The sequence below is a fragment of the Oxyura jamaicensis genome, chromosome 5 (genome assembly GCF_011077185.1).
Source record: "Oxyura jamaicensis isolate SHBP4307 breed ruddy duck chromosome 5, BPBGC_Ojam_1.0, whole genome shotgun sequence".
Lineage (NCBI taxonomy): Eukaryota > Metazoa > Chordata > Aves > Anseriformes > Anatidae > Oxyura > Oxyura jamaicensis.
In genome coordinates, this window is record NC_048897.1 from 21,335,480 (window position 1) to 21,362,808 (window position 27,329).

Consider the following 27,329-nt stretch of genomic DNA (forward strand, 5'->3'; position numbering starts at 1 on the left):
AATTGAGACCATCCAGATTTGTACAGCCAGATTTTAAATTAAATAACATTAGTTTAGTTGTTAATGCAGCCTCAGAGTTTTCTTCTTTTATGGTGTTCTCTGTGGAGTCAGCCAGGTAGGAGCAGAATAACTTGGTTTCACTGAAGGCCATAGAAATCCTTCCAGATGGTCCTGTATGTATATAACTGGGCATTAACTCCACAGACATGGAAGTCTGTATGCAGATTCTGGGTATTCTCCACAGGTTTCCTTGATGAAAGGATTCTGAGCTTTCTTAAGATTTGTCACCTGTAGAGGGGTTTCCAAATGAATATCATAATTTAAGCTAATGGTCCTCTCAACTAATCAGCCTTGGGAAAGCTGGCCTGGTCTAATAACAAGTATACAAGTATTTTTAGTGTCCTGTGGCAGGTCTTACAAGGTCAGGCACGTCTTCTTTTCTGGCAAGGCCAAAAAAAAAAAAAAGGAAGGATTGTTCTCTGAATGCAGCTGCAAGAGTTCTCTGGGATGCATCTCAGTCTGTGACCTGAGGCCAGAAGATGCTCCTGCACTTTGTGGGCACAGCTATTTTTCATGCTGGAAATGCAGATGCTATGACACAGCCTACTGTTACTGGAGCTGCTAGTTTGTTATTCATTTGTTTTTCTGTGTTTGAAGATTGTAATTTCCAGTGGGTACACCTGGAGATGTTCGTGTGCTCTTTTGTTCATGCTCTTTAGTTGAATAAAATCACTGTAAAATAAAGCAAAAACACTGGATAGTATATTACATTCACCTATTTCACTTGATACACTTTCCCAGCAGCTGCTCTCTAGAGTTCAGTTGCATTTCTCTGGAAATTGTACAATGACATAATACTTAACCTGATTTGCACAGTTATTATATATTTCCTTGCTTTTTTGTCTAATTTAAGATACTGCCAGATCAAGTAGTCCTGGATAATGATTGTAGCCATAGGCATTTACTTTGAGATCCTTGCTAACCCTTGCAAATGTCCTCCACTTTCTCCCTGCCGTTGCAGGCAATCAGGGACACCTCCTCCACACCCCACCCTCTCCTCTCCTACAGACAGCTCAGTTCTGCAAACCAAAGACCCAGTCTTGGCCTTGCTTCCCAAGGGGCAAGAAACAGGAGCAGCCCAGGAGGAGCTGGGAGCTGCTGGCTGGTGCAATAGCCTGTCAAGTGGTGGGGATAACACCTTCAGGGCAGAGGTGGTGGTGGTGATAATTCCTGTGGGGTGCAGGACTGTGCCTCTTTGCAGGCATGACAAAAGAGTGGTAGTGATGGAGGGACCCAGGGACGAGCACAGGATGCCCTCGCTTCCTGACTAAAGAAAGATACCACATCCCTTCCAGCTGCTGTTCTTGTCCTGTAGGAGCGTTCCCTAGAGCAGTCATCCTTGGTGCTCCATCATCTCCAGCAATGGGAGGGGAGACCTTTACTTATAGAGATGAGATGGGTGGGGCCTCAGGTCATTTTATAAAATAACTTGTCATTGACTCCTACAGGAGTAAACCCTGCAAACATGTCTCAGGAACTGCTTCCCGTGGATGTGCCCGAATCGTTCTATTATATGTATCCAGGGAAGACCATGATACCATCAGATACCAAAGCACTGGAGGTAAGATATCAGCTTTAAAAGTTTGTTACAGGCCCAGGTAAGATGTATTTGACAGAAAACAAAACCTGCTCTTATGATTGTATTGATATACATGGTATATATGTTCTACTGTGCATACTTGCTGTCTGGTGGGACCAGGTGGCATTGCCTCTGCATGAAGGAATTTTAAGGTGAAACATTTTCTTCATGACTATCAGTGGCAAAAATCCTCCTGCCTCCAGTGGAGCCAAAGATTTCAGCTTTACAAGCAAAATGAAAGTCTGCCTATCAAGGAAACAGAAAAATTAAAGAAAGTGGAAAAAATGAACACAGACAGAGACAATGTGAATTGTCAGTGTAAACCCAGACCTACTTCCAAATAATATAAATAATAAAAATAAATAAAAATGTTTTCCATACTTTACATTTTTAGGAAAGAGAAGCTCTTGTGTTCAGTACAGCTTTTTCTTGCAGAATCAGATATAACTCTTATTAAAAACAAATATGTGTGCATCAATAACAAATTTTTTATACATTATGATTAACGTAAGAACCTCATTTTCTTCTTGTAAAAGAGTTAGGGACAGGATAAAGCATGTGGAATGGGAAATTAATATAATTTCCACATTCCCACTTCTCTCCATTTTTCATTTTATTTTTCATTCTTTGTGTCATTTCAAGATTTGCATTTAATTTTAACTGAAGTATGTTATATGTTTTTCTCTGTGCTCTTTGGGTAAGGACATGTCTCTTCAGGAAGTACTCTGCAAACAGAAACAGAATACTTCTGACATTTTTGTAGCAACTGTCTCACAGTGGTGTTTTCATATGAAGCATTTCATCAGAAGTGGGCACTTTAAATTTTAGAAGTGTTTTGGGACTTCTGTATTGGGGGGGGGGAATGAAATATTGTAATTGCAAAATTTAAAATATAGTATGTCTCAAGATTGAGGTGTGAACCCAGAGTAGACAGATTGGGATTATTTTTTTTAATCAAGATTTAATGACTCCTGAGAGTGAAAGCAGGTTGCCAAAAGATCATATTCAAAACAACAACAAAAAAACAACAAACTTTTATTTGCTGAATAAATTTAGGCACTTTTTATCTCATTGGTTATCTCATGACTAAAACTGCTCATCCTTCACTGACTTGTTGAAAGTGAACCCCTTACCCCCTGGATTTTGTGCCTGTGTGCACCAAACCATGTGGTGGTTTGTTCATTATGCTGAGTGCTGTGCCACAACAGGGTGTAACCAACAGCTGTTCTAATTGGGGTTTAAGCATGAGTTATTGCAAGTAGGAATTAATAATATATCCTGATAATACTGTTGTTGTTTTTGTTTTAATGTTATCGTTTATTTCTTCAGGATGAAGACGACTCAGACTTGGACTCGGACTCTTTGGATTCTTTTGATTCTTTTGATCCTTTTGGAGGTATTAGACCTCAAGAAGAAAATGAACGAAGTACTGAACCAGGCAAAGGTGATTTCAAGGTATTATGAATAAGAGAATTTTGAACCAAAAAGAGATGAGGGTTTTGTTTTGCTGAAAGGGGAGAAGGCTCAGGCAAATAAATAATCATGGCAGAAGTTTGAGTGGTACAAGAGAAATGTCCCTAGATTTATTGTTTGGATAGTTTTATTCCACCTACATTTATGATTTCCAGAATTGCTCACTGTATTTCTCTCTTATACTTATTGGAACTATGCAGAATATATGCACACTGTTCTCATCCTTCACTTATTTGTAAAGGAATTCCATTGCTGCACTTTCTTTTTGTCAGTGCTTTTCATAACTGAAATGGTCAAAAATAACAGTGATCCCTGTTTTGCTGTAATGACTTTTCCAGTGCAATCTCTAGTTCAGCAATTTATGGGGAAGTCATAGATTATTGATCCCTGTCTTTTCACCACTTCTATGCTCCATCAGAAAAAAACTATAATGGGGAATTTTAAGAAAAGAGTGATGTTTGAATGTACTAGTGTTTTTTTTTGTTTGTTTGTTTGTTTCCTGTTTGAAGATCGCTAATCGGTTTATTTTTGTCTGAAATCACTCATTTCAATGAGGGTTTTTCATTGTGATGCTCTGCGATTTGTTCAATAAATGCAGGCATTGTTTCCTATCTGTCAGGATTAGAGAAGTGTAAATGAAGATATGAATCATATATAACAATGTTTTCGAAAGAACTGTCTGATTCTGAGCTAGATAATTGTATGGCATTTTGCATTATAATTTATTTAGACAAGTTATATTGAGACAAAATGAAGCTTAAATAGGAATTTATCTGGAATATAGTAATATTAGTAAATATAGTAATATTGTAAATGAGTAGGCAGGTGAGCTTTGCATTAAACTAGACATACATGATGGAGGTAGTCCTTGTAAAATTTAGGCGACAAAAACTTTTAAAACAAATTCACATTCACATTCTTTTGTTTTGTTTTGTTTTGTTTTTTAACTTCTTTGCGTACACTACGTTTTTCAAAGTTTAGCTTTTCTATTTATCCAGTATTAGGATTCGTATTAAATAATAATAATAATAATAAAATCAGTCATTTAAAGATTTTTACTATATTTTCTCAGGATATATTCTACCAGTTTGGGGTCTTTGGGGCTTTTAATCTTGCAAATATTTAGCTTACAATCGTTGTTATCTCCAGTCTGTAGGGATATCAAAATTTTGCAACATTCATTAGGTGAAGAATTTTCTAGATAGAAAAAACATGATGAGAAATAAATGAATTGATAAAACTTTAGTACAATGCTTTCTGCTTACAAGTGATAAGAAACCCAAAGTCATGAAGAGGGAAAGCAGAACGATTTGAACTCCTGGGCTATAATTACCCGTGATATTTATGCATATGACAGGTAACTTCTTGTCTTCATTTCTTAATCCCACACAATGATATGCTTGTTTTTTCATTATCTGCTCAGGATATAGGCTTAGATCAAAGACATTTCAGGGTTGTGAAATTTTGAGGAAGCAGATATGATAGTAATGGACCAAAAGAAGCATCTTACATGTATGGGATCATAACCTTCTTGTAGACCACTATGCTGCACCTGTTTCTTACAGAAGGATTATTTTTCACATTTCAAAATTCCAAAATATCATGACAATTCATTGGTGATGGACAGAGTTGTTGTTACTGCATCTGGTTACATGATCACCGTTTTTTCTTCTATGATTAGAACATAGCCCTCTATCCTATGTGCTTGTATGATTATCACTTCATTATTGCAGCATATCATGTGTTTGCATGAAGGACACATGACATGCTCTTATGTAAATGTTATGCTCCAATGTAAATATTTCATCACTGAAACACTGGAAAACTTAAATGAGGGTTGTTGGCTGCTAAGAGGAATCAACTGTTAGAAATATCTATTACAGCAGATCCCAGCAAATGCATGTGCCTTTACACCAACATGTTGATTTTTATCTGCATTAAGAAATTTATATTATACAGGCTTTGACTGGTACTTTGCTCCATGCTAAAGCTGCAGTCAGAGCCAGATCTGGTGTTGCAGGCATCAGTGCTTATATTAAAATAATTAAGGATTGCAGCAGGTTTCATACAACAATTTATGTGGAGGAAGGGAAGTGAAATAATGGATGTATAATTCTGAATACAGCATGAGCCATGTCCTAAAGAAGCTAAGATACCTCATACTTTCAGTGAATGGTACTTCATTTCTTTTCATTACTCCTTGCTCTTTTAGGGCTTATACTGCTGTGAGAACAGCAGCACTTTAACAGAAGAGGGACAGGTTAAACTCTTCATCCCTGTGCAAAGCAGGAAACCTGACTTCCACTGGGTTTTGGAGCTGGAAGCAGCTCCTAAGATCGTGGGAAAAGTGGGGAGCTTCTTCCCTGCATGACAGTATTAGGAGGAGGTTGAAGCTGCTGCCCCTTATACAGGCTAGATTTAGTTATGAGAAGCAGCAGCATGTGCTGTCACTGAGCTTGGATTGAATCAAGATATGAAGCAGGCATGAGGTCCCAGGTGCTGAAACGATGCACTCCAGCATGCCTCCTGCTTCAAAAATAAGACAAAGGAAGCCACTTCCAATTAGCTCTTAGCTTTGAAATAAGGCCTATCTTATCCACATTTGACACTGAAAACATAAAACATGTCTGTCTGAGGTAGACCTCTAGATTCCCCTGAGAATCAGTAGTCATACACAGAGATTTTTCAGAGGGTGATGCACGTCCTGTGGTAACGTCTGCCTTAGGATGAGACTCCAGAAATGCCTAATAGCTGTCCGGTGTAAACACCTGTTTTAAGCTATCTGGAATTACGTGTGACGAGTCTCAACCCTCTGTCAGATGACCCAGTTAGTGTCTTTCTCTCATGTTTACTCTGGTTATAAAGAGCAAAACAGGACAAAAGATCTGTGTCTTTTCACTGATGGCCTATCTTATTCCCCTGGCTAAAATTCTACATGTGGAAATAATTTTCTATGTGTAGTTGAATGTTTTATGTTTTCAAATGGACCTACTTTTCAAAATTGGAAGAAATTCAACTGTTGAATAAGTGGAAATACTAAAAGATGGATAACAATTTTAAGAGTACTGATGTAGCAAGTAGCTTGAGTTGTCAGTAAAATAAACCTCCTCAGAAGCTGGAATCACAGTGCACTGACAGTACCCATGTTGTGCTGATCAATATTTGAAATCCCACTTTTGTCTGGAATCACATTTCAAGCACAGTGCCATGTGTACACTCATATTTGTTAGAAATATTCAGAAGCCCAGGATGGATATGTGTATGAGGAAGCAATGATCTGAAGGACACAATTCCTGTGGCCTTGTCTACACTTGCCATGCTGCTGCAGGCACAGGTGATTTTTCCCTGTTGAAACCAGGATTATCATGGCTGTATGCATGAAAGGAGTGTTTCTGTCCGGCTGTGAGTGTGTTTGATTCCAACAACATCCAACCAAGACTTCTGTTAGCTCTGTTGAAAAGGAGGTCTGATTAGAAGTTACGTTCCTAAAACATGCAACAAGCAACTAGTGAAAACCAGCCTGTTGCAGCTGTATTGCTGGCATCTGTCTCCTTGGCACTCCCCAGGCCCCTGCGCAGCTGCAGCCCCAGTGTCTGGAGGAGGCAAAAGAAGGAAGCAATTAGAGCAGCTGCTTTTCCAGCATGGAGCCTGGGCTCCTCAAGAATGAGGAAGAACTTCAGACATCACTAAAACCAGCAGCTAGCCATGCTTAACCCAGGCAGGTGTCCATGGTGGGCTCTCCTGGCATATGCCATGGCAGTTGTTGATGGGGCCCGGTTTGACTGAATGACGTACACAGCCTGAAGAATCCCAACTAGGCCTATAGAGATATCCCACAGAAACCTGTGGATACACAATGTCTAAAGAGACCTGATTCACAGATAGCTCAAGATGGGCACTTCTTCACACAGCACCAAGTCTAGATGCACTGTAAGCAGCAAAGTATTTTAGTTCCTTTGATTTGGTTACCTGGCTGCCATCTAGTTAAATTAGCACCCGGAGATGAAGAAAGGAGTGCCCTGGTGACATCCTGTGCATGACTTCATCTCAGCAGAATGTTTCTCTGTGCCAGGATTTCAAGGGTACGTTAGTAAAGGTAGGGAAGTTATCTTTGCCAGGAAAGGCTGCTGTGCCAGTAGATGACACAGAAATGGATAGAGGCATTGCTATTGGGTGTGCAGGGAAAATGTGTGCGTGGAGAGGAAGCTCTTTTCATGGTTTTCATATATAACTTTTTTTTTTTTCCATCTTGATCTGTAGAAGTGGCCTTTTTCAACTGTTGTAAAAGTAAATTTATTTATTTATAAAGGGCAATAATCAAGACTGAGAATGTCTGCCCCTGGAAGTTCAAGGGCAAATTCTCCTCTGGAGTCAGTGATGTTGGATGACTGTTCTCTGTTTTGGGCAAGCAGCTACCATATTCTGCTGGGTGATCAAATATCTTTGGTAAAACAGGCGGCTAACACAGAAAAACAAAATACGCATTGACCTGGTGTATATTTGACCATACTGTTATGAAACTGTCAGGCTGGGGTAATCTACAGTAGGCATGGTGGAGTAATGAATGTCCGTACCATTGATATCACAAGCTAGCAATAGCTCATGTTGGAAGAGTCCGTTAGATGAAGAAGTCTAAAGGCTGAAGAAAGGCATGGAGAGAAAAGCAAGTAAAAAAGGTAAAGAAGAATAACCATTCTCTGGTCTCATGGACTCATTAGGAAGAACTGTCATTTGGGGGCTCCATAGCCAATTGCGATGTGTCAGGATGTATTATACAGTTAAAATAGTGGAGTATTTCCACCCGTGCTTCTTGAGATGGATGCATGCCACACATACCTACATGTGAATATGAGTGTGACTTTAGAGAGGGCTGGGAGAGACATAGGGACACACAAATATGTCAGGAATGTAGACTGCCTGGAATCCCTGGAGCACTCATGACAGAGAAAATTCTGTTTTCAGATTCTTACTAGACTGGGTGGGAGAAAGTTGGATCATTCACACGGTGCAGGAATCCTTTATTTCCACCAACACAGTAACTTGGTGCCAAGTTTCATACTACAGTATTCTTTCTTTTGAGAAGTGGTGGAAAAGTGTAAGAGAATATGAAGTCTGCTCTATGTTTGATCGGGCTGCTATCTGAAAAATCCCAGTAAAACTTTGTTTTCCTGGGAGTACAGATAAACTAGCAGTGCAAGCTTTGCTTATACACTGACATCCCAGCATGCTATATTGTTTGCAGTTCTGTTATATGAATATGTACATAAAGCACAATTTGGGAAACACTGAAGTGAAGACAGGCTAACAGACTGACAATCAATGAAACAGTCACAGAGTGACTAAATCAGTCTTGCTTTTGTTAAAAGCAAAATTGTAAGGTTACAATGCTAAATGATGGTTGTCCCAGGCAGGACTCTGCTTTCACCATGCAAGGCAACGCTAAAAATAAAAACCCTTGGTGTGTGGAACAAGGTGACAGAGCAGAAACACTTTTTTGTAAAGACATCATAATAGGTTTTAAGTAAACTGGATAACAGAACTTATATCCTTTGCTTTATGCATGTGTAGCTGGTATTTTCTTTGTATAACTAGACCCTTATACATTATGTTATGATTGTCACAGTTTATATGAAATTCCTTTGTTTGATAAGTTACTGAAATTAATTAAAATAGCAAATTCTCCAGGGAGCAGTAGAATTAATGAGATCTGACCACCGGATGATTTCAGGTCTCCTTGGTTTTGGTACCCCACCAGCAGGTGGTGGGGCTGCCTGGCTGCTGCCTCTCTGCAGGTGGCTGGCTCATAGCATCTGCCTCTCCCACAGTGTGAGTGCAGCAACCAACTTGGGCCTCCTCTATGAAGCCACTGATTCTTTGTGAAACTTGTCTATTAGGGAAACCCACCTGTCTAAGAATTAATTTCCCAATGTCAGATGAGAAACTTTGGCTAAATTTGACATTAGAAAGTCATTACATGGGGACCAAGGGACAGGTGATAAGATGGCAGCAACTGAGTAATAAATCATTTAAAAAACAAACAAAACAAAACAAAACAAAAATCAACCAAGCCAGTGCACTTCCTGAATGTGTCTTATCTAAAAGTCTCAAACTGATTTGCAAATATGGAATCAATCAGTTCTTGCTCAAGCAAGCAAGCCATTTGCTTGAGGAAGTATAACTGGAACTGATCCATGAGCTGGCAGCACCTTGTGCAATCTCCAAACTCTCCTGAGCTAAACAGCTGCGTGTGAACAGCTCCATGCTTATGCAGATCTTACTGAACAATGAGTTTCTGCCTTCTAGGGCATATGCTAGGCTCCAAGGTGCCCAGGCTCGTTCCTAACAGGTGAGTGTGGTGATCCACCTTTGCTAATTACCCAGCTGAGAAGAAGATAATTAACTGGGTGGAGAACTTTGTTAATATGGCTGTACTGTTTCAGAAATGTGAGCTTGGGTAGAGCATGGAGTAGCTTTGAGGACATACCGCTCCATCAGTTATTGCTTGCAAATTTGGCAGCTTTTGTTATGCTTCCTTGAAACAGAAGGCAGGTGGATTGCTGAAAGTGAATTTCATGAAAAAAAAAAGTACTAAAAAAAAGCAGAAAGCAAGGATTTCTTGTGGCATGTACAGGAGGAGCAGCCAGAACCCTTTTTAAGATCTCAGTGTAACTTTTTAACATAACATGATGTATTATGGAGGGCAAGAGAATTTTAAACACATGTAGAAAAAGTAATATGTTGTAACAGAAGAGGGATAATTGTCTTCCCATCTGAAATTAAAGTCTTTTTTGTTTTGTTCTATTAAAAAGTAAAAAAAATGGCAATAGTATACATATTGTTTTAAGCAAGGTTCTTCCAGCCTCTCTTTATCTGCCTTAACATCTAATTTGTCTGCTTGTTTATAGTCATTCTAGGAAGTTTCTGAAGTGCTATAGAAATAGAAGGATGCTCCTAAATGAGAGGAAATCAGTTTATAAAAATAGCAGTTGTCAAACAGAATGATTTGGAGGGCTCTGCTGTAACCGCTTATGCAGGTGGAAATGTTTCTAGGAGTGTGAGGAAATGACTATGTGTTACAGTAGCAGGAAATGCTGATTTATTTATTGGCTTTGTTAGAGTAGCCTTTTGCAGACGGGGCTGAGCCAGAGACAGCTTTTTGGAATGAGCCAGCAGGAAATCACCTTCCTTAGGAGAAGGAAATCACGTTATCCTCTAATAATAAATAGGAAGAGGTGCCTGCGGTCACAAAATCTGGAGAGACTTGTTTTATAGAAGATTGTGGCTGAGATATTTAAAGGGGCCAGAAGAACTTAACCACTTTCCTTTTTCAGGGTTTTTGAAGGGGGTGTTAATTTTTATTTTTTCCCAAAGGCATTCCATACCTAACTCCTTAAGCCCTTAAATCCTCTGGACATAATTCTCAGTCATTAGTTTATGATGTACTTGTGATCTAGAAAAGCTCGGCTCAGATTATTGCTTTTTTGTTTGTTTGTTCATTTTTTATTGTTGTTTGCTTGTTTTTGTCTTGGAGAGTTGTAATGGGAAAAAAAAGAGAGAGAGAGATTGGCTGTTCTGTGGTTTTGAAGCTGAAGTCAAAAACACCTCTCAGAACAGTGCTTAGCACCATGCAACAACAGCTGTTCTCCACAGAGATCTTTTCAGTGCAATGGGACTTCATAGGTGGATACTACAGTGGTTGTAACTTTGAGGAAGATTACCAGTATTGAGAACTACATCATGCTGCTCACCAAAACATTTGTTGTGTTCAAGAGACTTATTTTAGCTATGTTCTATAGCATTTGCAATCATTTTGCATACAGTCTCATTTGACATGAATATATTCCTTTCTTGTTTGCTCTAATGAGCCAACCAGCCTCTGAGTGACACAGTATTAAGACAGTAGAATGTATAAAATGCACAAATAAGTCTTCTTTAATAGCAGAAGCTTTTGACAAATAAAAAGAAACCACACCTGGCTTGGAATGCCCTTAAACTGCAAATTGCTGCAGGCTTGGAAAACAGTTATAGGAAATACCAGTTTTTATTTCTCTGTGTTCTTCAAGCCCACCAAGACCAGGGTAAGGCAGGGGGTCCTGAGCTCTCTGCTCTAACCCACTGCAGTTATCCATGCACCATTGCTTTTACGCTGTGCTGTTGCAGATTATCAACTGCAGAACACTGAGAAGGTTGACATAATTTTTACTGACTGTATTATTGTTTTGTAGCACTTGATTAGGTTGAACATTTGTTATTTTTTTCTGCTTTATTCATACTAGTTTTATTCATACTCTTTTTCCCACCATTCTCCAGATAGAATCATCTCCCTGCTACCTGCTGACTGTGAGGATCATCCGAATGAGAAATCTCCAGCGAGCAGATGCTTGTAAGTATCTCTATTGTTCCCTCAAATATCTCATTTTCTTGAAAGTACTTAGGAGATAACTGGACACTCTAAACACAAACGTAAACATCAAAAAAGCAAAGTTGATGGCATCACTAGGATATATCTAAACAAATACATTATTTTGGGATGCCTGGTTATTAGAGAACTATAAGAGTCAAGATCTATTTTATCGTGCAAGGATAAATGGTTAAATGAGAATATGTATATAGTATGGAAAATAGCATAATGTTCAAAAGAGGGTAAGTGGTATGTCATGGTACCAGCAAAAAGTTTTATTTTATAACTATAAAGCAAACTTTTGCAAGTATTTCTAAAATAATCCAGTGTTTATTTAAACTAACTGTTATAAACTAGGTCAGTCCTTGTTGCTTCCTGCTGTTTCACTGAATATTATTTCAGCAGTTTCTGGTTGAAAAGTGAATGTGCTTTTAAGGATAAGTACTTTCTCCCAGAGAAAGGAAATTTCTGCATTCTTCTGTATTCTGTATGCCCACCAGTAAATTTGCAGTTTTTCTAATACATTTATAAAAACTGCAATTCATGAATTTCGATGTACTTAAAATGTTCTCTAAAAAGTTTCTCATCAGTTTCTAACAAGCAGAAGTGATGCTGGGGGACTGCTAAGTAGACATTGATCAGTGTTGCTGACCTTTGCTGCTGTGCCTGTTCATCCTCTAGTCCAAAGTATACCTGTGTGTGGCTGGCACATATAAAACCTGGAGGAATAGAACAAAACTAACCACCACCAAGCAAGAGAATGAGAGCAAGATCCCCCCTCCAATACTCTGTGGTTGTCTTGTTTTTCTGCAAGGTGTGTCAAAGGACTTCCCTGTGTCGCAGCTCTGTGTGATTTATATTAGCCATATCTTAGGTTGCATCAGTGGGTCACACTCTCTGCACTTGCACCTTCCTCTCTGTCCATGGCTGTGGCACATGTGTGATGATGCAATGAAAGAGAAAAGTTTCATCAAGGACTTGTCTAAGCTCTTCTGCATGTCAGGTGACAAGACGAAATCACAAATAACCAGGTTGTAGAAGGGGATTGTGCAAGCAGAACTGAAGCAGTATTTTGAATTAAATGCACAGCTAACTAGTTTGCCTGCACCCACTCATATAATTAAAGATTGTTTGATATGCTTTGTATCTCAAAGTACAGTTAATATGCAAGAAGGATGAATCACATCAGTAGAACAGAGTACTTTGTAAACCGAGCAGGCATTCATCACCAGTGATAAAACAAAGTCATGTAGTAGTCATACAGAGTTGCATTAAAAACATTTTAAAATCATTATCATTACTTCTGGTATCGAAACATGAATGCCTATTTTTGCAATTTCAAAATTATTTGAAGCATTATCTGCATAGAGTTTCCCAGATCAAAAACAAAAATTTAAATAACAAACAGTCCTGCAGTATTGAATCAATGCTCATAAAGAAGTTTGAGAAGGATATATTCACTAGGTCCACCACAGATTAGCTTGTTTCTTCTACTCTGTAGAAAGGTGCAAAAGGGCTATTGACCAGCAGTAAAATGACTAAGAATTTCTCAAAGTGCCCCATCCAGGACAGACATGCTTCCTGGAAATGTATAGACTGAATACTGGAGTTGGACAAGTAGTAGCAATTAAAAGTGTTGTTTTAAGTCAAAAGGAGACCAGCCTTAAAATCTAGGTACTAAATCAACTCTGTCTACAAATGAAATCAAAACAAGCAGCTTTCTTTGCACGGAAAAGGTGCGGATGAGACACTTTGTCCCTCCTTCACAGAGGTACTTATGTTCATAAGCAAGGCAAAATGTGCAGGGCAGCCAGGTTGGCTGGGCTGACTAGACCAACCCTCACCAGGGAGACAAGATTAGCAGCCAATGCTTTCAATTTTAGCAGTTTCCTATCAGCTTGCTGCAAATATGCATCAACTTTGTGCTGCAGTGGTTCTCTGTTGTCTATTAATGAGGCTCTTGATGCTGCTTATTGTTCATCTGTACTCATGGGAATTGTGAAGGCCTGGGTATGTCTCCCACAACCGAATGCAAGAAGGATATGCATATAAGTAGAGCAGAAAGCAAAGGGTTATAGTATTCAAACAAAACATCCAAAGTGACACCCCTGAGAATCACTGTTTCCACTGTCATCAGTCTGTGAAGCCCATTATGCTGTCTGTGCAGGGGAAAAAGGTTCTACTGGGGTAATTTCTGTTGCTTCTGCCTGTGGGCTTGAACACAGAGCAGACAGGTAGCCGTTAGTAAACCTTTTTCTTCCCTTTGTGATTTTGTTCTTTAAGAAAAGGAAGAAACCTGAATGTTGAAGGCAGAATTTCCTCTTGACTAGCATCGTCCGAAATAAAGTACAAGGAAGGGGGGCTAAGAGAAGAGTGGTGGGAAGGTAGAAGTGAGTTAGAGCAGAAGATAATACTCCAGACAGGACAATTAAGCTGCTGTCAGAACCTAATAATACATCCATGTATGTGTATTTTAGTTCAAGATGAGATATGGAAGGTGGGAAAGACCATGAGAGGGTTAGAGCATGCCAAATATTTTCTAAGCTAACTTTTCTATCAGAGAATTTTTTTGACTCTGCAGGAATATGTTAGTTTCTCCACATTTTTTTAGAAAAATTTCAGCAGTTTTTTTTTTATTATTTTCATATTATAACATTAAAACAAGTAGAAAAATAAAAATAATAAAATGTCAATTGATGAAGCACAAAACATTATGTAATTTCTCAAGCAATTTCTGAATTTCAGTTCTTCATGCTAACATGGAAAGAAAAGCAGGGAGATTTTTTGAACAAATACACTTTCAACAACATAAAATGCATCCTCCACACAGTTTGATACAGAACAAATAGCTGTAGGGAGACATATTGCAAAACCTCAAGGACAAGGAAAGAAAAGCAGAAGACAAGAAAAAACTCCTTTTGCAGCCCAGCAAGTTTTTGTCTTTCTGCATGAGAAGATCTGCAAGCTCTGTTCTTCTGACCTAACTGCAGAGTCCTTACCTGCTTCTGAAGGGTACTCTCCGTTTATTATCATCACTTATCTCTCTCAAAAGTTCCTTATCAAGGGACGCCCATCCTCAGAGTTAGTTACTTTTTTCATTATGTATCTGCTCATTTTACTGCTAAGAAATGTCTGTGTGAGAGAAAGTTTTGCAGTGCTGAAGGCTCCTTCAGTATTTTGTATGAACTGTATGAAGATATATAACATTCCCTTTGCACAGAGTACATCATATACTTAGCTGTAGGTATTTGAGATGTGCTTTAATTTAGGTGACTTTGAGAAAAGGGGTGGAATATTCTTCACTAACAGGAAACTCTGATCCTGTTTTATACACATCACTGTTATCCATAACTCACATAAGGAAGAACAGAAAACACCTCCTGTTCTAGGTCATCTTATTGTTTGTGCTTTTTCCCTCTCAGAAGGATATCTTGAAAAGAATTATGTTATCTCAGGTCTTTCTGCCTCTAAATAAATCACACTTGGTGTTGGTACCATAAGGTCACCTTTTCAGTCTCATGCAGCACTGCTTACTTTGCCACATCAACAATGCTCTGTCTCTTTCCCTGCTCAGTAAGCCAGGCTGATTGTTATGTGTCGTTGTGGTTGCCTACTGCAACAATTGAAAAGTCCCGCACCAAAACCATAAGAAACTCCAACGACCCAGTGTGGAATGAAACCTTCTACTTCAGGATCCAGAGCAAGGTCAAGGTAAGGAGCCAGAGTTGTCTGCTTGAAGCATCCTGAAGGTGTTTGTGTATGGTGGGTCCTATCTATCCCATGAACCATGCCCAGGAATTGTTTAAGATACAGTATAAGGGACTGTTCAAAGGGTTGATATTAAAGATGGCTGAGTGCCCATGCCTGAAAACATTTGATGGTGCTGTTTAAATTGCTTAGAGAGGCATAACCACAGGGTTCAGAGTTAAATTAGTACAGCAAACCTTAGACGTTAAATAAGCAGTGGAGATTGTATAGCGTTTGTTGGAAATTATGTGAACAAGAAGAGGTCTCGGAACTCAGGCTTTTTGTAGAACTCCATCCCCATATGGCCTTTCCTTGCAGCTGATACACTGTGAAGGGAAACTTCATATAATGCCAAAGCTCTGTGAAACCCATTTGTGCATTGGATCCTACTAATGCACATATAAGACAAAGGTTTGGTATGTAACTGGTGTGCCATGCATCTCATGTGCTGCTGAACAGTGTGGAAGTGCAACAGCAGAGAGCACCTGCTTCTGATATTTCTCCCTAGTATATTTTCTGCAAAATGGATAAGTAAGCTTATCCATCTAAACCCTGGTTTACTGAATGTGAACTTGTGGGCAAACACAGTTTCTCCTGTGTTGTGGAAGCACAGTGGCTGTGCCTCATGGACATGCTACACCACACTCCTGGTGTCTCTGGCCTACCCAGGCAGCTTTATGAACCACACTGAATGAATGAAAAGCTGCTCTTTGCTGTTTGAGACTTTATTGGCCTATCCCTGATGGGATAATGTTGGAAGGACACAGTCTTTGTATTTTCAAGTGCCAATCTACAAAAACTGGCTTTTACAGGACAATAACATGATGAAAAAAAAATTTTTATTCAAGATGTTTTCAGCCTGCATAGCCTGATACAGTGTGTATAAATGCTAGCCTAGTGTTGCCAGAGGGCCAGGGACTGGGCACTATTTTCAAGTTTTAGGCAAAGTAGAGACTCTTACCAGTCAGTTCAAGGTAGATAGAAAATCTGGGAGCTGAATAAGCTGTCATGTAGATATAGAAGATGTATTACTCATGTTGGGGCAATTAAGCTGAAATGGGGAAGAATTCATATTCAAATTATAGTATGTTTCTCCCAAGGAAGATGATACTTAATTCATCAACTTTTGTTCCCACACACATTCCCAATATTCCTCCTTCCCTAGAGCCAGTGATGTCCAGACTTTAGAAACTCTAAAACCCCTCTCCTTCTCTTTCCAGAATGTGCTGGAGCTGACAGTGTATGATGAGGATTTTGCTACTCCAGATGACCATCTCCTCTGTGCGCTCTTTGATACTGCTAAACTTCCAATTGATAGAACGGTGCTCCTGTATTTTAAGCCCAGCACAACGGTGAGATTGTGAGATCAGTGCCTGCATGATCGGGCAGAATGGAGTGTAGAGGGCACACTTACCTGAGTTTTCAAGCCTTATCTATAAATTGTAATGTATTTCTGCTTCCTGGCTTATGTGTTGCATTGCTTTGCCCTACTTCCATGTCTCTGGCAATGCATATTGCAGCTCTTCTCTGTGGTATCTTACACGAAGAAGTCCTTTTTGGCTGCAGTTACTTGTCAGCGTTAGTTAATACTCTTGGCACAGTATCCTTGTTTTATTTCCTGTGAATGAACTCAGGGAGTGTTGCTCCAATTTGTCACTGATCTAGCAGCTATGTGACTCCATCATTTAGATCAGGTAGGGGTTTAAAATAAGGCAACCAAGAAACTAGTGGGGAATTATACAATGATTCCAAAATCTTGGGGTGAGATTTCTGGATCCACTGTGGATCACTTGCCCCAGTAAGGGGTACTTTAATTGCCATTCAAAATATAAATACAAAAAATGCAGTCATAAGTCTGGATTGGAGAGCCCTCCCTTATGGTATTTTTATAAATGGTTAAAGAACATATAACTGAAACATTGTGTAATGTGGGGGAGAGTTCTGAGATATCTCTGAACAATACCAAGGCTGCACAACTGCTGCAGAGTGAACAATCTGTAAAGAATTTTTTTCCAGGTAATTCATAGCCATTGCCGTCTGGTCCTTTGATTACATCTCCTTTCACATCAAAAGCATGCCAGGCAGGAAATCTGAAGGTGCCCCTGTGTGTACCCCAGCAATGTCCTCTACTGTGCGCTGCAATGTTAACTCAGCCAGTGATAAGCACTAGTGTATTGTGATTAGTGCTGTTTTGTGGCTGTGAATGACTGATTTACCCATCCATAAAATGGGAAAAAGAGTCTTGATTCTCTTTGAGACCTATGGATAAGATCAGTGAAATATCCTGCAATTTCTTGCTGCCATGGGCAGATTGATTCTGGTAACTAAATTAGGTCACTCACCTAGCTCATACTTATCAACACTGCCTTACTGTGTGTTGCACAACTGTCACTGAATCACTCAGTAATACCAGCCTCTGTTTACTACATTAACATGATGGTGGAAAGTGCCTTTAACTTTCAAGCTAATAGCAAGGACAGTTCTTGTGGAAGAATAGTGACAGGAACAGGTAGGGGAAAAAGGCTGACGAGACAGCAGAGCAAGTTGCAAATTCTTTTACTGGAGCAACTTCACAGTTTGAGATAAAAATACAGGTTGTTTTGATATATCTTGTAGAAGGAAGATGATGAGGAAAGAATTGTTAAACTATCTGGTTTGAAATGGTTGTTTCAGACCTTCCAGTCTGGTACGTTTATCACAGGCTGTATATTGTATCCAATTATTTCAAGATTGTGTACTGGAGACCCAGGTTTAGACAAGGGAGAAAGCATTACACAGCTACTTCATTTAATTTCTTGTTCTTGTTTCCAGGCCAAGGAGGAGCTAGAGGTTGAATTCAAACTGGAAGCCATGTAAGTGATAGGCTGATTCGTTAAAGAATGCAAAAATCATTAAATGCTAAAACACAGAAACAGCACTAGAAGCCTCACTTTGTGGGATTTCTGTTGAAAAGTGCCAGATTTTTCTTCATTTCTGCAGCCTGCACTGGAGTGAAACACCTCCTGCCAGCTTGTTCTGTATGTAGCTGCTTTCAGAATGCATCTCCCAGCATTGTCTCTTCCATCCCCAACATCAGACTGTCTTTTGTGGGACATTTCAGAAAACTTTCCAAATGCATGTGCATAAGCTTGTGTGTGCATGCATGTCTATCGATCTTTTCATGCCTGTTTTTGTATCTGCACTGGACAGACTTCTGGTGCTGAGCCATTCTGGTTAGGTTTCCTTTGTATCTCAGCCTCCTTTGATTTTTCCCTTGCAGCACTGTTTTGGCCCTACAAATTCTCTTTCTTCCCTTCTCAGTGCAGTGTCAATATTTGATGCTCTAGTGCAGAGCTTTTCCTCCAGCATGCTCTGATTTATTTTTTTTTTTTCCTTAATTCATATCCTCTGTCCCTTCAATTGTATGTGCATACAGGCAAATACATAGAGCTGGCCTTCCCTACAGGGATATGCTGGTGTATTAGCATGTTACCGATGAAATATATGTACTCTATGTTCTAGTTACAGGAAGAATTTGACTGCCTAGCTGCAGTTTCCATTTTCTTTTTTCATGAGGTTGCTCTGCAAAAAAGTAGCCATGATGCAAATCACTCAGCTTTGGTACTGGGGCAAGTCCCTTCAGAGCAGTGCTCAGTCCAAGCAAGTGTGGGAAGGAGCTTCTTGTGTAGTTGCTGGGGTCCCTCAGGCAGTCATCCTTCTAAATGGGGAAAAAGAGCAACACCATGCACAAATATAAGTGGGCATAAGTTTGATCTAAAAATCCATGTTTTTCTTTTTCTTATCCAAGGTCTGGTCCTCATGAACTTATTGCTACCAATGGAGTCCTAGTGGTATGTCTTTTTCTTAAGATTTTTTCTGTAACTATTTCCTTAATACAAAGGGGAAGGAAAGGTGTGGTTAGAGAAACTGTGAACAATAAGATACCTAGGATGCCAATTCTTTCTCTTTCACTTGTATCCTATTGTTTTCTGTTTGTCCTGTATTTCAAGATCCCTCTCTCCCCTTCCTCTGGTATGAGTACTGCTTCAAAAATGTACTGCTCTTTATCAAAGCACAGTCGTATGACTGTGAAGCCACTTGCTGATAAACCTAACCAGCTCTTTTCCCCCATGGGAGATGAGTCATGCCTGGTGGGTAAGCTCAGCACTAAATAATTGACTTAGCATAATTAGATTGTGTGAAAGAGAACATAAAACAAAACAAACAAAAACAACAATAAACCAACAAAAAAAAATACAAACCATTACTAGCAATGCTTTTTCAGAAAATGCTTTCTGTTACTGATTCTAGATGTCTCAGCACCACATCTTTTATTTATGGTTTCCACCATGTAAACTTTTGTATACATGCTAGTATCTTGAAAATGCTCAAGATTTTCTTCTTTGATACCTTCTTCTTATTGTGCCAAATCATTTTCACTAGAGGATGCTCTATAAGTCTCTCCAAATATTTTCCCTGTTTTTAGTGGCTACTAGACAGAAGTCCTGAAAAGTCAGGTGATTAGACGCTTCAGGCAATTAGACTTTCCCAAAAGCCAGCTGATTCACAGCTCTCAGTAACAGATGATCTTTCTCATTTCTTCTTATTCTCTGTCTTTTAGTGTCGTGAACTTTGTTGCTTGGAAGTTGAAGTGAATGAGAAGGAGCAGAAAAAATCAAGTAAGGTTATTATTTTAGTATCTATTTAACAATAACCACGTGCCTACTGATGAGAGGATACCTCTGCCCAATAAGGAATGGTGAAACAAATAGTATTTGCATTATTCAGTGTGATTAACACTAGGCAAACCCATTAGGTTGTCATAATCCTCAGTGACTGCATCTCATACTCCCTATATAGGTATATGCCAATAAGGTCTATTAGAACTGCCAATGTTGATATCCCGGTTGTACCTACCAGGAAGAATATTCAGAGTCCTCTTTTTAAGAAAATAGTCCCAGCACTTTTTGCACTCCTTTCAGAATGTTTTCTGTTAGACAAATCTCTACACCTCTGCTGTCTGCCTTTAATCAAGGCAGCACAATTTACTAGTTAAATCATACTGATGTTTCTCATGTGCTTTGTTTGCTTTTTTTAGAGAAAGAGCTTTCCCTTACTGTGAAAGGTTCCTTTGAAGGAACACAGGATATCATACTGGGCCCCGACGGAGCGGTCAGCCCATCAGGTCCCACCAAGTTCCACTACATCAAGTATGCAGAGCCAACGCTGGATGTCATGTTGCCAAAGAAGAGGCGCTACCACCCTGTATGTTGGAAGTGGCCTTAATGTTGAACTGGCCATGAGTCACACTCTAGGAGGTGGGAGGAGGCAAAGAGGGTAAACCCATGACTGTTTTGGTCCTAAAGCTTGTTGTTTTCCCAGTGGACCTGTAGGTTCAGTACAGAAACAGGCTCCCCAGTGCTGATGCTCAATTCGCTGCCCATGGGAAGGAAAATGACAATTGCAGAGGTGAGCATCAATTTCAGGAGCAAAAGGTCGCTCAAGTAGAAATTGTTCTTTCTGTGAACCCCCATAATACTGTTCCACTGGAGTCCCTGTAGATATCTGCTTAGAAAGTTAGAAATATTCTGATTTTTTCTCAGACCTTGAACAAACAGGAGCTCTGTTTCTCTGGTTGTTTTCTCCATGGAAGCAGGTTGTCTCTCCTTTAGTCTCCATTACGTGCCATTAGCAGCAGATACAGCAACCTGCAAGAATGCCGGAATATATGATGATTCCTTCACTTCACAGGATTTCTCCCTGTTTACCCAAAGACTCATGCTTTTGCTTAATGTCCAAATAGAAATTTGCCACTTGGACACAAACTAGGAAATAGTCTATAAATGTGCATTCAGTAGACCATGTACTTCAAAATAAAAAGTATTAAAAAATATATAGTATCAGAATTTTAAATAATGTGATAAGAATATTGTTCAAAATAAGTATGTGTATAATTTTGACTGAAATTAACAGAAGAAAATATTAAGAAATAGAAATAAGAAATAGAATAAGAAATAGGTCCTTTCTTATAAAATAATGTGTTTACACTAAAAAACACCTACATATATCCAGATTATGTGGGAAAATCTCATCCAAATACTACTTGTTAGGCTGTGAAGAAGTAGAACATCAGATTTCAGGGCCATAAAAACATCCCCTCAGAATGGAACACCTTTTGTCAGTTAATCAACAATATGAAGGTTGTAATAAGGATTTTAAGGCAGGGTGAAATCTTGGCAGTAGTGAGTGCAGAACTGCAGTCTCTTCGCTGCAGGACTAGGCAGGATGTCAAAGATCTGCTGTTTGTTACAGCATAAAGAATGGGAAGCATTCAGTGGTATTTCAGGATGCTGCAAAAACCTTTTGAATAACACAGGAAATAGGACCTACTACATGAGCATCATGATCCTTTGCACCAAGATTTTTAATGGTTTTTGTGGCCTGGAAGCATTTGGGATCTGTGTGTAGGAATGTTCCATTGAGGATAAATGGATGAGTATGGGAATATATGCAGAGATCTTAGACATATAACTTTATCATTGACAGACGTTGCTGGGGTTTAAATCAAGCTCTGACCCCAAGAGAGAAAGGAGAAAAAGTAAAAGGAAAAATAAAATTAAAAAATGCTGTTTATATTCTTGTTTTTCAGGAGAAAAGGTTTGATTTGAATGTGAAAGCAGAAAGATGGTAAGGGATCTTCTGTTCTTAAAGGTTTGAGCTGTTGATTTTCACTTTGTTTTAACCGCATGGAAAGGACACAAGCAGACATCCTCAGTGTGAAAACTAGAATGTACTTTTAAGAAAACATAAAACACACTTGCAGTATATTATATATAATTAGTCTTAGAAGGCTTTGATTTTCATAAATAAATGTTGATTAACATGTATTTATTTTAGCATTATTACTTAGTCTCTGACCACAGACTGTTTTCAATCAATTTCCATCTCTGAAATTCAGCAAAAGAACAAAGTTCAATAAAACAAACAAAAACCAGAATGGAGAGGAGCAAATTTAAAACTTGATCAGAAATTATGAATAACGATAAATCATGAACATTTTTTCCTAACTGTCAATATTCAGTAACAATAAGCCTTGAATTCTGTAAAGTCCAGCTATTCTGTATATTGAGCAGAAACTAAGGTAGACAATAACGCTAGTGATTTGACTTCTGTAGACATGCTCATTAATACCCAGAAAAGTTCTGTCACTGAAAGTAAAATCAAAATCCTGTTATTTTACAGTCTCTGTCCATGGCTAGCTGGCCAGCCAGAGAGTCCATAGGTAGCTCTGGCCTTGATACACTATGGCAAGTCTCTTGCCCATTGGTGAATTCTTGTAGGACAGGAGTCAGGTTAGTGAGCACAAGAGCACAAATGCACAGGGGAATATATTAAAACAGTGAGTTATTAGGAATGACTTATTAAATTTCAAATTTGATGCCAATAAAACCTTCATCAGAATAATATTGTGCTCTCTGATTTTTGAGTAAAGCTTGCCATGAAATAAATACAGGTGGCAGCACTGACCTGTGAGACACCTTGTGCAAGTGCAGACAGATCAGAACAGCAGGGTTGAGATCCTGCCCCACTAAATTCGGTGACAAATCTCCATCCATCCAGTGGCTGGATATCACCAAAGTCATCCTTCCAGAGATGGCAGGGCAGGGTTACCTGGCCACCTGCACCTCAGAGACAGAGATTTTTTTTTAATTATTATTATTTATTTATTTTTCAGCTATGCTCACCGCTAGAGGGGGATGTATTCCCACTTGAGTTGCCCAAAATGGGACATTTCGTTCAAGTTGGAAATGCCAACATTTGAACGTTTGTTTTTATTTTAGATTTGGAATGAGAAAACATACGTTGGAATTGCCCATAACAGTGGATATCAGTACACTCACTTTGGAACATTTGCATAGATTTTTGAAATTTGTGGTCCTTTTAGTTTTAAAATATTCATTTAAATATTTTGTTTCATTTTAAATTGCTGTACCTTGTTTCTTCATTAGTTATTACTAATGGGTTATAATGCTACCGGTTAAGCTAACTAGTTGAAATATGTTTTCTTACTTTTAAAAGTAGTGAGAATATTCTTTCTCCTATCACATTGAATAACCCTGTGTGAAGGGGAGGGCACTGTAGAGTATCTTTGGTCTAAGTCCTAAGATTTGTATATGTGTGTTAATATGTAAAATATATGTCTGTTTCTACCTTAGTAATTGCTCGTGCCGCCAAGACCTGGACATGCGCTTTGGATTTGACTTATGTTCAGATGAGATGGCTTTCCTGTACAAAAGGAAGAAATATGTAGCAAGTGCCATGAAAAATGTTTTTCACCTACAACAGGATCTGCAGGACCATGAAGTATGTTGGGGGGCAGGGGGAAGGAGGGAACCCTGCATTGCTAGTGCCTTTGTGTTCCCTTCTAGATAAGTGGTCAGCAAAAGGGGCTGCATGTGTCTGTTGTGTAGGGACCAGCTAGTGCATGCATCTTTTGCTTTTGCTGCCAAGTTCTGTTATTTTGAGAAACACTAGTTGCAGTAGTTGTATCCTATATGACTCCCAAATTTGAAATTTGTCAGATCTGTGGTGCGTACATCCCTTCCATCCTATTCTATAGCTGGCTTGGTTCAGAAATACTATGTGCATGTTAAATACATCACATAGCAAATATTTATTCCATTGTTCAAATTTCATTATTTTGTGAGAGCTTAGGATAAGCATTCCCATTGAATGCATTTTATAATATCTTTTCTTGCAATTTTTAAATTCCTCAAAGTAAATATCCTGTATTTTAAAGGAACTTCATGATACTGATGAGTAACAACATTGATGAAGGTAGTTTAGCAACACTGTGTGAACTGGGTGTATTTCTTGGTGGGGCTGGCATGTGAATTTTGAACAGCAGTAGTAGGTGCACGATACAGAACAAAGTGGCAAAGGAATGGGAAATATAGAGAAAATATATTGTTACCTCCACAGAGGAGTTTTCTCTTGTTCCCCTCACTTTCCCTAAACTAGAGATGGTCAAGAACCCAAGTTTGGGTTAATCTCTAATCCCGTGTTTATCCAAAGGGAAGCAACAGTAGTAGTCATTGCCATTTTGGAGCCTTTCCTTCCTAAAAGGGACCTGCACCGTGAGATCAGGACCCAGGCTGGGTGCAGTGGCCAGATGCCATGGCAGTCCATTGAGTGCCATCAGTGTAAATGTCCCATCTTTCTCTGTCCGACAGGTCCCTGTTGTAGCTATCATCACGACAGGTGGTGGGCTGAAGTCAATGACAGGACTATACGGCAGTCTCATGGGACTCAAGAAATTAAATCTCCTGGACTGTGTAACATACATCAGTGGGCTGTCTGGCACCACATGGTAAGGACAGCTTGTGCGGGACAATGGACTAAGCTCTTTGGGGGTGATGCTCCTGCAGGGATGTACCATCATAGGGTTGCTGGAAACTGCCAAGGAGTCTGCTACATATAATCAGTACCTCCTCCAAAAATAATGGTTCGGTCTTTTCTCATCTTAAAACAGTTTTTAGGCCCTCAGAGGATACAGAAACAAGAGTCAGCTGGTGTGAACTGATTTATGATTCTTGAAAACAAACAAAAATAATTATAATTTTCTGCCAAATTTTTGCTTCAAGTTTACATCTGGCAATTGTATTGTTAATGGTGCTGCCAGGTTTGTTTTTTAAAAAAATTCAAGAACATTAACATGTGTGTGCCATGTCGTTCAGGGACATCTCTAAAACAATCATAGAAAATCTGGAGAGTTCATTCTGCAGAGTGGAACAGCCAAAATAAAGCTGTATGAACATAAATGAATACCTAAAATTCAGAAAATTTGAACTCTTCTTTTGCTCCTTTTAGTTTTTGTTTTCTGTGTTGTCTTTCTCCAGGACAATGGCCAATTTATACAGAGATGCCTACTGGTCACAAAAGGACCTTGACTCGCATATTGTTGAAGCACAGAAACAAGCAACCAAATGCAAGATGGGCTGCTTTTCTATGGATCGCATGAAGTATTACAATAAGCAGCTATGTCAGCGGAAAGAAGAAGGATACAGGACCTCATTTATAGATCTTTGGGGACTCATGATTGAATATTTACTAAATGATGGGGTATGATGTCTCTCCCTTTTCTTAGAGAACAATATTTTATTTTATTTTACTTTTTGCTTTTAATAAATAGAGAGAAAACTAGTCTGTCAGTTCAGAGGACATACCTCAAAACAGAGTGGAGTTGTCCATGTCAACAAATGCTCAAACTTTTTTATTTTCTCCAATAGTCTGCCTAAGGAGAAATGCATCCTATATATCAATAAATTAGGTTGTGAATGCAGCCATTTGGAAAGTGCCATTAGACTCTGACTGGTGCAGAAATAAAATTGGAGGTGATCTCAGGCAGCCTGCCTGAAGTGCAGATTACACATACAGAAAGATTTTGAGATGTATTGTTTCCACCTCTCCTCACAAAACTGTTTTTCTTCAAAACCAGAAAGACCCCCACAAACTTTCAGAGCAGAGAGAAGCACTGTGTGATGGCCAGAACCCACTGCCCATCTATGTGTCAGTCTGTGTCCGGGACAACTACAGCACTCAGGATTTCAAAGGTAAGGATGATGTTTCAGATCCCACGGGGTTAAAATTGGCAACGTGATTCCTATTATTTGATTTGCTCTTCTCTGCTTGGTAGCACTTAGAGACAACAGCCCCGGTCTGTTTGCCAATGTCCAGTGATATTTTAAATATGAAGAAAGATCAGATGTTTATGACAAAGATTGGGAAAGCAGCTGACCTATTCCCAACCGAGTCTTTTTCTTTGCTTGTTTTTGTTTTTTTTTTTTTGTTTTTTTGTTTGTTTGGTGGGTTGTCTTTTTTTTTTTTTTTAAGGGGAGAAGAAAATCAGATTAAATTTTCATGTTTAAGGTGAAAAAAATGACTCACTTCTGAAGAAAAATGAAATTATGGTCTATGATCTTTCTGTTCCAGACTTTGCTTGCACTACAGTTATATCAGACAATAGCACCTTACTTGTAGAGGACATCTGAGAAAGTCGATGACTAGTTCTGTCTTCCTTACTACAATACATAAAGAGCATAACTGGTCACTTAAAACACAATCATTCTTGAAGAGCTGCTACCTGTCTTAGTACATACCTGAATTATTCAAGGGAAAGAAATGCATCCTACTCTGTTAACTGTCTTGGTAACAGTGGAGGTACTTTTACCTAGAAGTGGTATATGCAAGGGCATAGTGAAACTTGGATTGGTGCAAGCACGTGAAGTGTTTCAGAGCTGGAGCCTTGCCACGTGCCCCATATGTGCCCTGTCCCACTGGCACCACCATCACGGGCCAAACCGCTCCTACCTCCTTGTGACTGAGGAAACCCCATTGCCACCATGTCTGAGCTCAGCTGCCTGGCCTGGAAGGTGGTTGTTCATAAGCAAGGCTTTGTAAAGACAGCAGAGCAAACAGAAGTCAGGCTGGGTTTTGTCCTAGCAGCTTCATACCAAGCAGAGAGCCTGGAAGAGCTCACATTGTCCCTTTGTGGCTGTATTGCAGAGTGGGTAGAGTTCACCCCCTACGAGGTGGGGTTGCTGAAGTACGGTGCGTTCATCCCTGCAGAGAATTTTGGAAGTGAGTTCTTCATGGGACGCATGTTAAAAAAACTCCCTGAATCCCGGATCTGCTATCTTCAAGGTGACATATTGCATTGCCCTTGCACAGAGGCACAGGGGGGATGGAGATTGATGATGGGGAGGAGTGTTTACAATGCTGTTAACCAGACTGTGGAAATTTCTGGTCAAACATACTGCTGCTGTGCTATCACCTGCTGGGAGATGGGGGTGTATTGTAGTTTATCCAAAAGACTACAGTAAAACATCTCTCATCCTTTTTAAGTTTCTTATCACTGTCAAGGTATGCTTAGTCTTTTAAACATTATCTTATAGATGGGCCAGATGAAGCCCCTTAAGTCTTCCATTGTAAGGAATTTTTCCCACTTCTTTTCTACTCTTGTGATTCCTATCTGAATGCACTCCAGTTTGTGAACATTTTGGTGCTGCAGGAAACATGCAGCTGTGCTTC

At 39.3% G+C, this 27,329-nt stretch overlaps 1 protein-coding gene across 4 annotated transcripts in view; it reads left to right on the plus strand.

Moving 5' to 3' along the window:
• LOC118168529 (cytosolic phospholipase A2 epsilon-like) overlaps positions 1 to 27,329 on the plus strand; it is a 36,287-nt gene that overhangs the window by 1,616 nt on the left and 7,342 nt on the right. For 2 of the 4 annotated variants that reach the window (XM_035329004.1, XM_035329003.1), the window contains exons 2-17: positions 1,509 to 1,621; positions 2,969 to 3,094; positions 11,423 to 11,495; positions 15,088 to 15,224; positions 16,481 to 16,612; positions 18,072 to 18,112; positions 19,048 to 19,090; positions 19,861 to 19,918; positions 20,338 to 20,504; positions 20,622 to 20,708; positions 21,889 to 21,926; positions 23,456 to 23,603; positions 24,473 to 24,609; positions 25,139 to 25,361; positions 25,738 to 25,852; positions 26,805 to 26,942. In XM_035329004.1, the coding sequence (XP_035184895.1) occupies positions 1,526 to 1,621; positions 2,969 to 3,094; positions 11,423 to 11,495; positions 15,088 to 15,224; positions 16,481 to 16,612; positions 18,072 to 18,112; positions 19,048 to 19,090; positions 19,861 to 19,918; positions 20,338 to 20,504; positions 20,622 to 20,708; positions 21,889 to 21,926; positions 23,456 to 23,603; positions 24,473 to 24,609; positions 25,139 to 25,361; positions 25,738 to 25,852; positions 26,805 to 26,942 (1,759 nt within the window). In that variant the 5' untranslated portion in view covers positions 1,509 to 1,525. Of the gene's footprint in view, positions 1 to 1,508; positions 1,622 to 2,968; positions 3,095 to 9,551; positions 9,662 to 10,409; positions 10,552 to 11,422; positions 11,496 to 15,087; positions 15,225 to 16,480; positions 16,613 to 18,071; positions 18,113 to 19,047; positions 19,091 to 19,860; positions 19,919 to 20,337; positions 20,505 to 20,621; positions 20,709 to 21,888; positions 21,927 to 23,455; positions 23,604 to 24,472; positions 24,610 to 25,138; positions 25,362 to 25,737; positions 25,853 to 26,804; positions 26,943 to 27,329 lie in introns of those variants that run through there. The other 2 variants (XM_035329006.1, XM_035329005.1) reach the window with 2 other exon arrangements.